This window comes from Dromaius novaehollandiae, chromosome 4 (assembly GCF_036370855.1).
Source record: "Dromaius novaehollandiae isolate bDroNov1 chromosome 4, bDroNov1.hap1, whole genome shotgun sequence".
Taxonomy (NCBI): domain Eukaryota; kingdom Metazoa; phylum Chordata; class Aves; order Casuariiformes; family Dromaiidae; genus Dromaius; species Dromaius novaehollandiae.
In genome coordinates, this window is record NC_088101.1 from 53,017,144 (window position 1) to 53,034,796 (window position 17,653).

Sequence of the window (17,653 nt, forward strand, 5' to 3'; positions counted from 1 at the left end):
AAAAACTCAGGGACTGCCAAGGCTGCTAACAGCAGTTTTAATGTTCTCCACAGCACTCGCACATACATGACTTTTAAGCCTGGAGGTCCTTTTGAGATTTTGTTTCAGCCCTTGTATAAAGCAGGCTAAAGTACTTTCACAGACGAATTCTTGAATTTCACAGCCGTCTCATACATTTTGAAAAACATTCCAACTCACATAAAGGTATCTGGTCACAGCGATTTCATGACAATACCTGATTAATTGTCCCAACAACTGTGTCTTATTTCCAAATCTGAATGATACTTCCATTTTCTAGCTGACCAACCATATTTTATCTTTATCATCTAAGCTGAAGAGCCCTCGAGACATTGTCTAAATATACAGAGGAAGATACCATCTTGCCTCAGCAAGTTACAGATTTGAAGACAAAATATTGAAAGACTGAGAAAAGAAACATGTGAGCAGGCTGCTCAGTGGGGTGGGTAGAACTTGCCTGAGCAAGAGACTAAAAATGAAACAGCAAGTGCCACTGAAGGTTAAGGTTGCAAACCAACAGTCTGTATCCTCCTATAAAACTTACTTTCTGACAACATGCTACTGCATTACAGGAAATGCTGCTTCTCAAATAAGATCTGAATTTGAGGTCTTAACCACCTGTAATTATTACAAATTTAATGGCACTTCCCTTAAAGAGTGTAGATACATGGAGGAATGAAATCAAATAAATGAAAGATATGAAAGATAATTCATCCACTTACAAAACAACTAATTAGTATTACATGGATGCATAAAGAACAGTTTTATTTACCTGAATCTGGAGACTGAGATTCAGACCCTAAAAAAGAAACATCCAACATTAATTTGTGTTAAAAAAACATCCGTGAAAAGGATGACAACATTTTCAATCATGGAACTACACATTGCATCTAGTTCTGAGTTTCTTGCTCACGAATACTTTGTGATGTCTTAACATGAAGCTAGGTTCACAGGGCCTGTTCCATAACATATATTTACAACAGGAGAACAATTTGACTCAATATTCAGTGGTCTGAGTGATGAGGCAGGTTTACTTCTATTTATTGTTCTTTTGCCATGACTCTGCAGATAGAGTATCAAATCTGATTTTACCACAGTGATCTAATGAATGTTAATATCAAATTGGGAAAACTGGAAAACATCTGTAAATCATCAAGTAAATTTTTTTTTAATAATTAAACCATTGATCCAAACAGTAACTAATCATTGTGAATTGTGGGCTAATTAAAAATTAAGTGGTTACAGGGACCCTACTAGGAATTAGATACCTACAGATATATATATATACACACACACATCTATGTACATATATGTACATATTTTTACAGACTGCAGTAGCTATGGTTACCAAAAGAATCTACCTATGAAACCAAAGAGCATCAGTGAGACTTTGCAATGGTGCAAGGAAAAAAAAAGAAAAAAACCAACTATATTTCCCCTCTCCCCCAGCTCCAGCTGCCTGTATAAAAGCATTCATAGAATTGCATCTTTCAAGTACATCATCACTCAGTTTACTGTGTATTAAGGCCAAATATCTTTCAGAAGCCATGTTAAAGGCACTGGTGTAATTTTAACTGTAAAAACTAATTTTGTATACAAAACAGTACTCGTCAGTCTCAAAACATCCAGTTTTTAAAATGAAGACAAGTCTCCTCTTCCTACTAAATTTCTTCAGATTACACAGTTTGAAAAAGACTATGCAATATATAGGAGTTTCAGATGTTCGGTTTCCCTTCTGCTACCTAAATATGCCTCAGAATATTATGCCATAGGTAGCTAGCATTTATTGCACAATTAAGTTCTACAGAAGGTTAGTGTGCCCAGAGCTACTGTTACTTAGGCACTGCTATCTCAGGCAGCCAGTAAAAAATATTTGGCCCCCCCCCTTTTTTTTTTCCAGTAAATTCTGTGACTTACTGCCATCTTAAATCTAGGTATCAGAAAAATATCAGTCCTTTAAGATCAACTGGAAAGGCTTAACTGAAACCAAGAAGTATGCCTACAGATTTTGTCAGGGTCGCCCACCAGAACACAATCCATAGGCTTTCTTTGCCAGTCCAAAGCAAAAGACAGAATCTGTCTGACAAATATACTACCAACATAGGACAGATTTGAATTTTTTTTTTAAAAGGATTTATCAATATATTTTTGAAAAGAACCTAAAATTGCATTTCTAAACAAGCTTAAACTCATTTTCAAGGAGCACTAATCTAATCCACTCAGATAATACTCATAACACTAGTTATCACTACTTTGAAGTGCAAAAACACAAGACACTAAGAGGCTTGCACCATACGCTAAAATGATAAAAAAAATGACACAAGTTGCTATGAAACAAAAATCCAATGTTTTCTAATGCTTATATACACAGTAATCCCAATGACCCTTCTACTATCCTTAAGAGAAGCAACCAAATTTGTTCCATAAATTTCAACAGAATTTTTATTCCTGTGGATTAAGTCTTATACTTGAAACGATCTACAAAGCAAAGACTTATTTTGCAACTATTTTCTGACTCCTCCTTTATTCATCTTCCCATATTGTACTTGTCTGGTGTGAACATTTAATGTTCAGATTGGTGCAGCCAGAGAGAAATTAAGACTATGCTTTAAGGAGCACTGGAGAACTAAGTTAACAGACTTGTCAGCAGAATAGAAAATATGGCTACCCTTCTGCTCCTTGCAGAGTAACATTGCAGAAATATATAATGGTACAGAAAGCCATTCAGGAGTAGTATATTGCTGGTTAGTTGTTATACCTGAAGCCAGCAGGTTTGGAGAACTTTGAACTCTCTTCACAGCTGTTAATGTGACAGACATTGCAGCACGCTTGCGAGCACACCCACCGCTATCTGGAAGCACAAAACAATACAAACACCAGCCCCAGCCAAAGGCAGCAAGCACATGCAACATATCACACAGTGGGAGATATGCCAAACATATGTGAAAATAAACATGCAGTTAGGGAACTGCTGTAGGTGCGTGTAAATTTGCAAAATTCACAGATCAGCAGAATAAACAAGCTTTCACAAGCTTTAAATGCTATAAACTTCACAGAAAATAAGTACGGAAAGCAAATATTTGATACCTAATCCCCTGGGGAAATGCATACATTCTGGTGCCTGCAAAACTGTTTATTTGTACCTAATTACTCAGAACAAACAATTAATCAAGATGAAGGATTAAACATTGCAGGGTGATATTAACCAGAGTAATCTGCAAATCATTTCATTGTATGCATTAGAAAGACACCATTCATAAATTAAGCTTATGTATTATTAGCTGACAGAGCGTTTTTGCACCTTTCCTTGGACCCTTAAACTCAAGGAACAAAATTGCTAAGAATGGTATGCACTTTTTTGGTTTAGAGGAACATCCTTGTTCTCCCTGCCCCTCTTTTTTTATCTAACAGAAAACACACACATGTATATCCGGAACCCATTAATATCCTGAGGGAATAACTAGAAATCGAAATCTAAAATCACTGCAAACAACCAGGAACATACAGAATCTTCCTCCACAGCACCTGGGGCTTGCATGTCTCTGATTTTTTCTGCACTCCTCCTTGACTTGGAACTGACATTGTCTTTAAGGGTACTTTATCTTCGCTACTATTAGCAGGTGGCTTTCTCACAATCTAGCTTTTTAGGAGCTCTACTACACTTGTAAAAGCATGTTAATATTCTTCCTGAGTATATTTAACTATTTTTAACTAACAGTACATTTTAACTTTTTTTGCTCTTCAATATAAGAATCCTAATTTTTATTTTCATATTTGATATTATGAGATTTCATGTAGACCACCACTTAAAAGTCAAGGAAAACTACAACCATCACAGTGGCCTTTACAGTTTTTAAATCTGTGTCCTATGGAACACAGTTTTAGGAATATGAAGTTTTATAAAATTATACTTATGCTCCAATTAGTGGAAAGTATTATGTATCATAGCAGTAATTTGAGCCACAGGGACATACTTAACCCACATCTCCAAGAGGAGCCAGCTCCTGGTATCTCTTGCTCATTCCAACATTCCCCTGAAATAGCAGGGTGCATGGCCACAGTTCTTGTGGGATGTGCACTAACTAGTTGTTGATGCTGACAAATATCTGAGTCACTGCCCCAAGCGTAAGAGGTTCTAAAATCACTGCCAATTCTCCATCTTGAGGCAAAAGGCCAAGTGACTTCCGTCAGCAATAATCTAAAGCAATACTTCACCTGCAATTTATTATTGGTATCAAACATGCGAAACAAAGGCAACTGTTACCAAATCTGTACATTTGATTTACTTTGCTTGCATAAGTATAGCATAGCAATAGTAATTAAAATCATGTTTTCCATTCTTTTATTTTTCTCTCTGATACAAAACAGCAGTAATTCCAGGAAGATTTGATGATTTTTTGATAGTGAGTTTTCCTTCTTACCCAAATTTTGCCAGACTTTGAAAGCATACTTTGATTAGTACAAGTTACTAGACATACAATTTTGTTATACTGTCATGTATTTTAGTCAAAGTTATACTTTATTTGCATTTTTCAAGAACTGCCTTCCTGAATTTCAGAAGAGAGAAACTGAGGTGGGAGGAAAGGAGCAATAAGTAGAGAAACATGGCAGGGAAAAAAAACAGTGTTGCTAACATTCATCCAAAATCAGGTGCATCTTATGAAGGCATCCTGTAGAAGAATGAACACAATACAAATATTCCATTGTTATAAGTTCAAGAAATTCTGCTTTAAATTAATTTCTGATGTAAATAACTGAGTCAGAGTTTTATACTTAGCAGACCCATTATCTAGCAGATTGTTTGACATGACTTCATATAGGAGAGCAAAAACAGACATCGCAATTGACTGTGTATCTATATGCATAGAACATTTACTCCTAATATAGAAGCCCATACACAAGCCTGTACCTGCAATAACATTCTCAATAACAATTTGAACAAACAACAATGAAAGGGAGTCAACTAGCACTGAACTGAGATGCAAATGCACAAATACACCATACAGAGTTGTGCAAAATATCTAACAAAATGCAAATGCATGTGCATGCAAGTATTTATGCACCTGGACTCTGTCTTCCAATCTTTGTTCAGGTCAGGCTCCCATTAAGCCAAGGAGTGTTGCATCTGAACAAGGATTTGCAAGACTTGAATCCATATAAAATGCTTGCAGATTTTTAAAAAAGTGGTATGTGTGCACATGTGCATGCACATACACACACTCCTGTCCACACCCTCTACCTTTTTTATATCTCATTATAGATAATGAATTATTCAGGGATGAGAGCAAAGTATTCCTAGGCATTGCTCTAACATTTAAACAAAGGAGATCTGAATCATTTAAGGTTTGCACACAATAACAGAATATGAAGCTGGGCCATAATTCATGACTAAAACAGCTGCCTAAAACGCACATCCGGCTCAAATCACCACCTTAGATGATACATATCCTTTTGCAAACCCTATATACTCCAGTCAAACCAGGGAAAGACAAATAAGCATACTTAGCAGGTATTGCAAAACAGAAAGGGGAAAGGGGAGGTAAGAATGATCAGGGGATATATCTTTCTGCCAGTACCTTGCAAAGCAAAGACCACATAGGGACAAACTCCCTTTCTTGGATGCTAGAACAATGCAGCAAATTTACCTTTAGAGAAGGAACAGAAAGGAGCCAAGTGCCAGCATAAAATAAACATCTGCTGACAGGAAAAGATAGGTAAATGGTGTCAGCTTGCTCCACAGCTAGGGGTATGTGCATATTTGCATATGTACCAGACTGTCAGACCACTCTCCACAATTTTGCTGTGGATGCTTTCTCTTCCTTTCATTAGTTCATTGTTGGCTCCTCTCCCTTTGCTGACTCCTCTCCTACAGTCTCTTCTCTTCAGCCTTTCTCCATTCCTTACCTTTCCTTACTTCCTTGTCTCCCTCCTCCTTCATTCATTTTCTTACTCTCCAGAAGTGCTTAATCCCTTTCCACCCAAATCCACAATCCCAATAGCATCACCTTACATGAGCTGTATCTCTACTCAACCAATCTTTGGGGGCAGTGGCAGAGATTCCTAAGAGATTCCTTCTCTGTGCTTGTACCAGTTTGATTACTGGTCAAGTCCTGCTCCAAATCAGAATGGAGCCAACTCGAACCACCAATTTCTTTTAGGAAGTTTTATTTTTATTTTTTTAAACCCCCCACCATTTCAGAGAGTCAGTTAAGGCAGTAGCATAAACTGAGTTGGCACAGATGAAAGGACAGTGACTTTCTGTGAAGAGGTAAGAATGGGCAATCAGGGGGTAGGAACCTTATAATGGGCAATCAGGGGGTAGGAACCTTATAAATAGGCTCTTACAGCTAAAAGAAAAGGAAAACAGTACCTGAACATAGTGTTTGCTGATCATTACTCTGTTCACTGCATTTGTGAATGGTATCATTTTCCCCTTTTGCCTGCACCACGATTTCAAATTCCAAGGTCTTCAGACCAAGGAGATTCCATCCTACTGCCTATTTGCATTCTGACTACACAGGGAAACCTAGTATTACTCAGTTCTTGATGCTGCTAAATTACAACAAATAATGATTTAAATTTTTTTTTTTTTGCTAGGGGAAGGCTTAAATAATCAAGCCCATACAATTTGCTATGGTGATCTAAAAACAGCTTCACAGTCAATTCAGCATTCTGCAGCGACCCAACAATTTCCATTCTTGTCTCCCAGACAAAATAAAACAGATTAGTCCATGTGATGACTTAAATTAATAATTTTAACAAACATAAAATATCTGCAGCCTTCCAGAACTGCATACCTTTTCACCCTTGGCTGCTCTTTACATGCTTCATTTATTGCAAACAGCTCACTTGTTTAATCATTTTAAAATAGATGCATTTATCAAGCACTGTGTGAAACTCTGGCCAAAAGTATTTATGGATGGACACTAAGAATATGTTTTTGCATATTAGCTTATATCCATTTATTATTCTTCAATGCAGTCACCTCACACCAAACATCAGCTTTACATGCATACATAAAATATGAGCATTAAGCACATTTATCCTGGGCTGTAATCTCAAGTGAACTTCACAAATAGCTCAACTTTTCTTTGACTTAGTTTCTCAAAATGTCTCATAAGGATAATGATACTCATGAAATAGGCAAAGTGCTTGAAGATTAGTAGATGAAAAGCCTTAAATGTAATTCTGAATATTCTTCTGCTAATGATTACTTAGTCTGGGTTTAAAAAGACACACATTCTATTAGACTGCTATTTTAAAATTATGACACAATTTGAATGTCAAAACAAACTATGAGCCAAAGCACCTTTGGTACTTCTGAAAACCACCCCATCAGCTTATGTCTATTGCCTTGCTTCTGCAAACATGTTTAGATGCTTCTAGCTGTTGAATTTTCCTTCCTAACATGTGGTACAGAATTAACATCAAATGCTAAAAAATCCCTCCCATATATGGTAGAGTAATGAAAACCAAAGCTCCTCAAAACATTTTCTCTGTAGACAAAAATATCTTCTGCAGGGTTGGCTGAGACAGACTGCCAAGTCTGCAGCCACTAGGCACACTGGATTAGAGAAGCCCTCTCTAAGCAGTAGATTTACATTTTCTTTTTAAAGCTGCATATGCAATCTACTAGCTTTGCCCCTTTGACAGCTACTGGCATCAAACCAGAGTACTTATTTACCTACAGAAGTAATTTGCAACACACCTGGCAAGTCAATATCTGAAAAAATCCAATTGTCATGAACAAATTCCTATTGTAAAGCAGCAAAATATCCCCAAATTTTGAAGGACTGCTGAGTTCATTTTATGTTCAAAGACAACACATTGCAGAAAAAGAGAAGAACCAACTAGAGCAGAACAATATGCAAACAAGCTTGCACCTCAGTTGTTTTCTTCCTTAGTAAACTGATACTTCATCAACAGATAGCTGCAAGATATTCACTTTATGCTCTGCTTCCTGCATTTTTACAGTCAGGAAGCAATCTACATCAATAGAGCTGATATGAAATACTGCATTTTTGGTCAATACCTGCTTTTAGCATAGCGGGCAACAGGCATGTCAGTATCAAGCATACACAAGAGGAAACCTGGTTTTGGACACCTAAGTGCACAGTAGATTCAAGTTCAGCTTACAATCATGGTATCTTTTGGTAACTGTTGAACGTTTCAGGTGTGTTCAGGTCTTCAGCTGGGTTTTCAAGTCCCTTGAGTGATCAGAAGACTCAGCCCACAATAAAAGTCATTCAGACATATGGTTGACCTAAAACTTGCATCTAGTTCTCTTGCAAATTTCTATCTTACATGAGAAATCTCAGTACAATGTGAAACAATAAAATCATGCTTCAGAGCTGCAGTAACACAAACTGGTAATTTAAATCACTGATGCCAAATCTGTATTTTTTGAAGTGCAAGCTATAAAATGACATCTATCATATTTTAACTCAGAAGACTGCAATGCACAATCTAATTATAGTCAAATGTGTGATGATTAGCTGAGTTACTTCTGAAATTACAGTTCTACTAAGTAAGCAGTCTTTCACTACTGCCTTAATTACCCAGACTGACATGTTTATGAAAGGAGTCTTCACTAAAAATACCATAGAGCAGATTTTGAATAGCATTTCAGCAAATGTAATCCTTACCAAAACTTTGTGCGACTCCTTCCCCACCACCCCAGTTAGTGTCTGAGAGACAGGAGAACCACCAAAACTGTGGAAAATACCCCAAACTCAACCAAGACACCTTGTTTATCCTGCTTATCACTGTATTTACAAACGCAATAGTTTCAAATGAGCCAATATGTATTTTAACTTAGTATAAGAAATCTGTATGAGATCCTGGTCCTACTGAATTTCAGCCAATAGCTGAGATGACAGGAAGCCAGGAAGCCTGATCAGTACAGAAGTCCAGATAATAGCAAACTCTTCCATGGGAGACCTGACCCCCCCCCGGCATTGAGAGCATGCTCCTGAAACACCAGCACTGGTTTCACAGCTAGCTCAGGCCCTGCAAAACATATTTTGTTTTTTTCAAGTTGCCACAGAAGCAGTAACATTCCTACTGGTGCAGCACTGCAGTCAGTAAAAAAGTCTATTAGCTTGGAGAGCAGGTGTATTTCTCTTCACGTGCCACAGTTTATCTGCAAACTGGACAGTTCAGCTATGAAGGAGGCAGAGATGCGTGTGACAGTGAATTTGCATCGGACACAAACGAGGCCCGGATTCCACGAGGCTGCCCTCCTCTAACAGCCCTGCCCCCGGCCAGCAGACAGCCGCACTGCCTACTGACTTCTGTGATTCAGCATCAAGTACTAGCACATTGTCACAGACCATTTAGATGACTTTCTAGAGTATACAGCACCTCATTTGGTCAATGCTATGATACTTCTATCACAGCAATCTGAGTGAAAATACAAATCCCTGTAAATATTAAACAGTTATCCTCTTTTGATTACACAAATGTAGCTAATATAGGCCAGTACTTGCATGCCCTTTAATTTAGTGATAGTAGAGAACAGAAATAAAGCATTTCAAAGCACATGGGCTTTTCCTGAAGAAAATCTGATGTTTTAACATCACTTCTCCATGGCTTGTCATGTCATTGCACAACATATTTTTACATAAACCACACACATACAAAACTTATACGCACAATTTATAACTTAAACACAAAGCTAAACATGCATGTATATTTTATATAACCACATATATCCATACATATAAACATGTATGTCAATTTTATATATGGGGCACAAAAAAGCACATAAGCAGACGTATTGTTAAAACACCTTGTTAATTTAATTTCATCACCAGCTACATATAATTTGTTCATGAACACTCACATAAATTTGGGACCTTCTCCACTTATTCAACAGCACGTAAGAATAAAGAAAAATCTCACAGAAGCAGCATACCTGTATTCATTTTGACCCTGGAGGATTTGCTATAAAAGTCTTCAGATTTCCTGCAGAAAATAAAACGATCTATTAATTTGCACAAGACAAGAGTACATGGTACAAAATGGCAGCAGGATTTTTCAGAGGAGTGAAGAATCAATGTCATGTGAATGACAATCCTATTTTAACATGGCTTTAATTAAATTGGCACTACTTGATCCTCCAAAGTTAAAAATGAGCTGCTGCTTCCATCATAAGCAACTCTGTTTTCAAGTGCTTAGTCCTCTGCTATAAACATTTGCTCAGGGATAAAAAACCAGTGATCGATTTTTGGTCTTGAAACTATGAACTAGAATGAACTCTGGTACAGGAATGTGGAAATTTTTTTAAAGGCTGCTTATAGGCTTTATTCACTCTTTTAGGCAAACAAAGATATAAAGAGAAAGCCTCTGATATTTTTCAAGCAGCCAAAGTTATTAGCTTTTTTCAAAGGTTATAAGAAAGAGACATGGTTATCTGCATCCAGTAGTTTAACATGTTTCTGCAAACACTGAGATTCTGACCATTGCTCGCTCTACTGCTAAGCCCAGAATCAGGGCCTCTTCCGGCATCCCGGGAACCCACTTCAAGAGCTCCAATGGATTTAATAGATGAGCAATCAAGTCACTACACTTGGCTTCCAAATCCCTCTTTGTGCTTTTTGAAGGATAATAATTTGCACCAAAATAAAGGCAAGTTACATTAACCTAAGAAGTATACATAACTTTAATCTTTTTATTCAGGTATCCCAACTCTACACAGTACTTACAAACAAAACAACCTACAACTGTGGAGAAAGTAGGATATCCTGTATTAAAAGCCTACTCTTACCTACTGATGTGTATCACAGGACAAATGAGGAAAGTATTTTCCCTTCTACTGCCAGGTTATGCTACAACTTTATCTTACAATCAGACACTTGAATCTCTTCTATTCAGCCTCCTCAAGATATTGCAGGAGCATAAAGGGAGGTGGGAGGGAACAATGAGATAACACACAAAAGGTTACCAAAGAATACCACTGGTAAAAATGCCACAGACCACATGCAGCACACTAGCTGCCCTTGGCTGCGTCTCTCTCACATGCTGCCTGCTCTAATTTGCCTTACTGAGTGGGCAGAAACACGGAAGACCAAAAAATTGAGGGGTAAAAAAGGTCCTCCCCCGCCCCTGGGACGTTCCCTTATCAAGTTCCAAATAAAACAAATGGATAATTAGAACTTTTGAAGTAATAAAGCTTTTCTTTAATCCATTTTATCATTTTTACAAAACATAACACTGCCCAACTACATTGGAATAAGTTGGAACATATGCATAGGGACCCTGTTTATAACAGGAGACTCAAGATACTAACATTTAAAACAAACAAACAGTAAAAAAAATACTGACACAGAATTCCAACTGACCTCAACAGGAATCCTGAATTGACTATACCTCTGAAGTAACACGTGAATTACTGTATTCTCTCACATTGACAATCAAGCCAGATTCTCTGCTGCTTGGAAAACTTAAATACTGTTTAGTGATAAATCATAATCGTGAATTGGAAGTAATTATCTGAACTCTGCTGTTACTCAAAGTCAGTCTGGGGACCAAAAGGACCCATGTTAAAAAAAATGACTACTTAAGAACTACGGAAATAGATATGGTGTGGTAAATAAAGTTTTATTATATTCTACTTATGCTGCAGCTGCCAGTAAATCACTTCTGAGAATTTCCAAGAGACCGTTTAAAGATTAAAGCAAACGCACTCTATTTTGTTTGATTTTGATAAATTATCTTTGACTGTAACTTTAAATTTGCTTAACAGCTACAAATTATTCTTAAAGCCTCTTAATTCCTTTCTGGAATGTTTTCAGGCTGCTAGAGGAGACATCACTTTCAAGCCTTCCTTTAGCCTGGAACTGAATCACTGATGATACCACAAAAACAAGCTATAAAATACATTACATTTACTCTCGGAAAAGATCCAAGTACAGAATTCTTGGAACACTGCACTGCCAAAATAATTCCTAGCAGGTGGCTTCAATGTATTTACATAGTGTGATTAAATCTTACTCAAGTCTTAACAGACAACACTTGGTTTTAGTACAACTTTGCCCTCCACAGGAGCTGTTCTCTCTGGACCGCTTACACTGTATTGCTGACACTCAGAGAGGGATTGCATACAAACCACTACCACTTCTACTTCAGCTTGTTTTGCAAAAGAGCAAATTAGTCTTGCATAACTGAAAAGTATGCACATATATATGACAAGATCAATTGCACCCACCCAAACAGGTGGCCTTGCATTTTAACAAACTGCCAGAGCTCATCTAAAATGATCTCCATGATTTGGAATTCTCTGCTGGTAAAGAGCTACAGTAGTATTCAAATACTTAGTGATGCTAGCAGTAGGACACAAAGAAACACAGTGAACTCAACAGTCATATGCCTGAAAGCATTTTACTCAACAGTATTTCAAGCAACCTTCAAGATTCTTACTCCAAGAAACCGGAGAAAAAAATTGTTTGCTTTGTCCTTCTGTGCCTATTTCCTGAAAACTGTTCTGGATGAATGACTTGGTAGATAGCTCCAGTACAGACCCCTGAGACAGGTGAGATGAATTTCCCACATAAGTCTCTACTGACCAAAAGGAATGCCTAATAACCAGCTCAGACAAGATAGCTGGCTTTAGATAGCTAACACCATAGGGGAAGGAATGCCCATGACTATAGTGCAGTCACAAAGTGCTACCAGCACCCAGCAGTTTGCAAGATCAGAGATTGCTCTTCAGTCATCTGGGTCAGGTAGTTTTTCTGCCAAGCTCATACCTGACCTTAGACAATGAGGGAAAGGAACACTGAGTTTGCTGACTACAGTAGCATGCCTAACTTTCACAGAGGAAAACCCAGGGGTAATCTTCAGGGCTTCAATAGCTGGCTTTAGCTGGAAGAAGTAATGGAGTAGGAAACAAATCATTGCACTAACGTGCAAAAATGGGTCTGTTCAGTTGAATACAGCTGTGGTTACCACTGCCACAGTTTCTCTAAATACATAAGGTGTATTGCTATGTTACCTCTTCATAACTCCCTGTTTCTTAAAAACACCACAAAGATAATCTCAGTTCAGCAACACTTTGCACTGTAAGATATTACCAAAAACCTTTGTGGGAATCTCACTGACATCCGCTCTGTTTTCTCTAAAGAGACTGATAGCTAGTTGTGATCACTTCTGTTCCTGAAAAGTCCTGAACTGTGGGGTAACTGCAGGGAGCTATTCTGTCACCCCTTCTGTTACACATTTACAGAGAGCTATAAAAAGGGTTAGTGAGAAGTCACGAAAATTTCCGCCACCCCCAGTATATTCATGAATGCAAGCTGTGTATCTCTACTGCTAGAGGTTTAATTCCATTATTGAGGAGACCTTGGGGCACCTAGAGACCTAAGGTAAGAGCTCCAACACCCAGCTACGTAAACATGAGCAAGCACCTTGTGAATCAAAGCCTAAAACAAGTAGTAATATGCTATTATCTGCTCGCACCTCACGAAGCTAGTTATTGTTAATAATCATAATACCTATAGCTAGAGATTGTCAGAAGTTAATTTTCTGTTCACATATAAATCTGGAAAAAACTGGGGGAGTAAAGGAAAAGGGGAGATTTTATTTTTTTGGAAGCATATCCAGAAATACTGAAGATTAGCATGGCAGCTAAATTCCTAAATTAAAATATTGAAAACTCCTAAATACCATATAGAAATATCAGATCAAAGGAATCCAGCTCACGGATAACTTTCAGGATCTTTCTGCCTCCTGCTCTGTGGCCAGGAGTCTGAACACCTTTGAAACACCAGGATTGCTAACTGTGCTGGTAACCCAGGATGCAAATCCTGCAACACTAGCTGCCTCCTTTCTTAAACAGTTTTTCTGAAAGGCTGTTGAAAAACAAGGTGGTACGTTACCTTGCTTGGCAAGCTCTGAATCAGAGCATTTGGCTTATTATTGTTTCACTTTCAAAAAGTCCAGTTTCCAAAATAGATTGTGTCTGAAAACATTTTTGACTTGCTCTACTTAATATAGTCAGAGCATGGAAGAAGCTTAAAGACAAGCTTTATTACTACACACACATATGCAAACAGCAGCCTCCCCTGCAGTTTATTACAAACATTCTTCATGCTGAGTACTAGGGTAAATTCAGAATTTAACTGACTAGAAACAACCAAATATTTTCCCTTTATATTCAACACAACATTCATAAGATGACAGAGATCAACCAAACAGGTAACGGAGTATTGATTTTTAAAAAATAGATTCAAAGTTGCATGTTATTTACCCCCTTGCCACTTCACCAAAAGTAGCATAAAAATAAGATTAAAAATATGTTCTTATGCTAGGTTATTTTTATCATTAAGCAAATTCCTGTACATGCTCCATTACAGTTACTGCCCTTTGTATGTAATCAATTCCACCTCTAAGACCTTTAGTAAGAGGAGCAACCTGCATGCAACAGAGTGCAGATGGATCAACAGCAAGATACATATTTGAGCGTGCTCTGACTGGAAAATTATTGATTTTTGTTAGATAAGCTAGCAGTGCCCAGATATTTGGAGAAGACCCGAATTCTCCAGACTTTCATGAGAAGGGAGAGTCAGACTTGCATTAACCTTACTTGCCAGTTTCACAGTGCAAGCTTCTGCTAGAGACAGTAACTTACTTGGACAAGAGTCTGCAAAATTAAGGAGCCAAATCAACCAGGGATTTTACTCCAAGGATGGCTTACTCACAGTCAGGTTTAAGTATTACAGGTGTTCTACAAACCTTCCATGTACACCTATTTATTACCAGGATTATGTACCCTACTTTGCATATGGCAGCAAACTATTTTAACATAAATGATGTAAGACTTTGTAGAACAATTCCTGCTCTCATCTCTGCAACAGGTTGGTATACTTGGTATATCAATTCAAATATTCAGTGAAAGGTCAGGGAAGTAGCAGGAAGCATTAGCACTCTAAAAACCACTCAGGCATGAGTTCCCCACAATCTCAGGCTGAGTTCCTGAAAGTATTGTAGACAGATACAGAACTTACCACCATCAATAGCATCAAAAGGTATAAACACTGACAAACAACATTTCTCAGATATTATGTTTGTACCTAAACCAATTAAAACCAGAAACCTTGGAAAATAGCAAAGACTGATTATTTTACTTAATTTCTATTTTTTTAAATTATAAAGAAATTGTTTCAGGCTTCTAGCTGTAGCAGAACTAGGACAACAAAAATATAATAAAGGCTTACCAAACTGCAAAACATTTAAGATTGTATCAACAGTAACTCTCACAGAGAAACAGCTCTCCCACATCTCTTGGGAGCGGAGCTCTCTCCTGCTGAGCCCCTAAGCAGAAGCACCCAAAGCACAAGTGCAGAGATACCATTTATATGAAAACACACTCAGCAGCTATAGTAAAGCTTGAGAGGTACCAAAGAAGGTTCCACCACATTTAGGTTTCTTTAACACACATCAAAACAACAGAAAGGCAGAGAGCCTGTATTAGGACCAAGCTCGATGAGACACTTAAGCCCATGCTCTATATTAGCCCCATAGGCCCACTTCTACACTTAACATTAAATATACTGTTTGTCTCAGATCACATTGCCTTACCCTACTAGGAAGGGAAGACTCCAGTTCTCACAGCAAAGTCTTTTCAGCTAGACAACCAAAGAACCAATGTCACACAAGTGCTTTAGTAGGTCTCTGACACACACATTTTTAAATTCTGATTATAGGATTGTGAAGCCAATCCTCACAATGTCAGCTGCAGCGTCTTACATCCTACTTACGCAAATCACATGCATGTGTGCCTGCATTATCCTACAATGCACTATTTCATTTGTCTTATATTTAAGTTGAAAATCAGAAGGCAGCTTCCAACCACAACAGCCATAAGGTCTGGAGTACTTGTGTGGAGTGCTGCGGACAAATCTGAGATTTGTTTTTTTTTGTTTTTTTTTTTTTTTGGTGTGTGAAAAATATGTCTGTCTGAAAAAAGGGGAGTAAATCTGATGACCTGGAAACTTCTTGCCAGACCTTTAGCTATTTTACTAATGACATTTTTCACCAAGAATGCTGTGAACACAAGACAGACACTGGCACTCTTAATATTGTTAATGCATGTGACAAGCACAGGGAAAATAGTTTTGACAGTGAAGATGGCTTATTTACAAATATTTGACTACAACAGCAGTTTTGAGTCAGCCTGAATTTCTTCTTTCCTCAGGGTCTAGTTTGCTCATAGAAGCTATGGGGCTGCTGATGTACATGGAGCGTCCTTCAAAGGGAAAGCAGAAAACAGAAGAGCAACAATCACTTACAGATTCTTCAATTTGGGATCTCTAGTGAAAGAACTTGAGGCCAAAGCACTTCCTCCTGTTGTAGCATACTTTTTACTAGCTGTGCATTCTTTTGACTAGCTATGTACTGAAAAATAAGACAAACATCTGTACTTAGTTACAAATGTGTACTTGCTCTCTTCTTTCTCTGTCATCTCAAAATAGACCTCAATTGCTTCAATATCAGAACCTTTTTCCTAAAAAGCAATTGTGCCAATATAAAAATATTAAGCAAGCTCTTCAAACTGACAGGATTCTGCACATTTTATTCATTTTTACAGCAGCAAAAGAAAGAGGGACACAAACTGCTGCTTTTACACTCTGCTTAAAAGCTTTACTCTTACAGGAAATTATTAATAATTCCAGTCATGAGTTGGTATTGTTCTGTGATTCATTATATTTTTTATTGTTCAAGTATAAAGACAAACAAGAGAAGGCCCCTTTTTGACTGTAATTTGTATTTCTTCCTCTTTTCTTGAGGCATCTATTACTATTTTTAATATAAAAACCTCTCAGTGCAGGTTATTTTTGTTTCTTACTTTCGGTTTTTTCCTCCTTTGCCGCTGTTTTAATTTGAATGAACACTAATTTCCTGTAATTCACTCTTTAGTCTGGAAAACACTTAAGATTACTGTATGAGAGCCTGCCACTGAAACAGATACACAGCACATCTGCAAGTCAGTACTTTGGGAATGAGGAGGTGGGAAAAACTAGTATTCTTATTGACTAAAAGAAGTTGGTCTTAACAGGATTAGGGATTCTCAAAGACAATTCAAAGGGTGCTTTCTTTTCTTTGTACATGATGCCATTATACATATTTGTGCCATTACCTAGCTGAGGTAAATTTGTGCAGCTCTACTGAATTCTGTGGAACTCTGACAGTTGCCAAAATTACAGCTGTAACCCACAGATTTATCCCACTTCACTACTACAAGAGAGAAATGATAAATAGTTTTCATGCAGAACTGATATTGGAACAGAACACTACTGGACTATGTTTTTTAAAAAAAGCCAAAACTTTCAACAGCATTAGATTTTATTAGTGCAGATATGTGCTCACAGCATTGCAAAGTGAATTCCTAACGGTTAGCCCCCGCCATATCTTTCAGAATTGTTTGAGAAGTGCATTTAAAGGAACACATTTTCCAAGTTGCCAAATTGACTGATGACTTGCTCCTAAAAGACTTTCCTCAATGACTATCTACTACAGTCAGGTCACACAAACTCTGCCTAAGTAGAGGCAATGAAGTAACTTCAACATTAACGTCCACAGACACACTTTGAAAAGAAAAAAAACCCCTGCATTCATGGCACACAAAGTACCTGGA

The 17,653-nt window shown here is 37.6% G+C and overlaps 1 protein-coding gene across 1 annotated transcript in view; it reads right to left on the reverse strand.

The window, feature by feature from the left end:
• SORBS2 (sorbin and SH3 domain containing 2) overlaps positions 1 to 17,653 on the reverse strand; it is a 168,951-nt gene that overhangs the window by 76,951 nt on the left and 74,347 nt on the right. The window contains 3 exon segments of the mRNA XM_064511053.1: positions 791 to 817; positions 2,777 to 2,869; positions 9,935 to 9,984. Of these exon segments, the coding sequence (XP_064367123.1) occupies positions 791 to 817; positions 2,777 to 2,869; positions 9,935 to 9,944 (130 nt within the window). The 5' untranslated portion in view covers positions 9,945 to 9,984.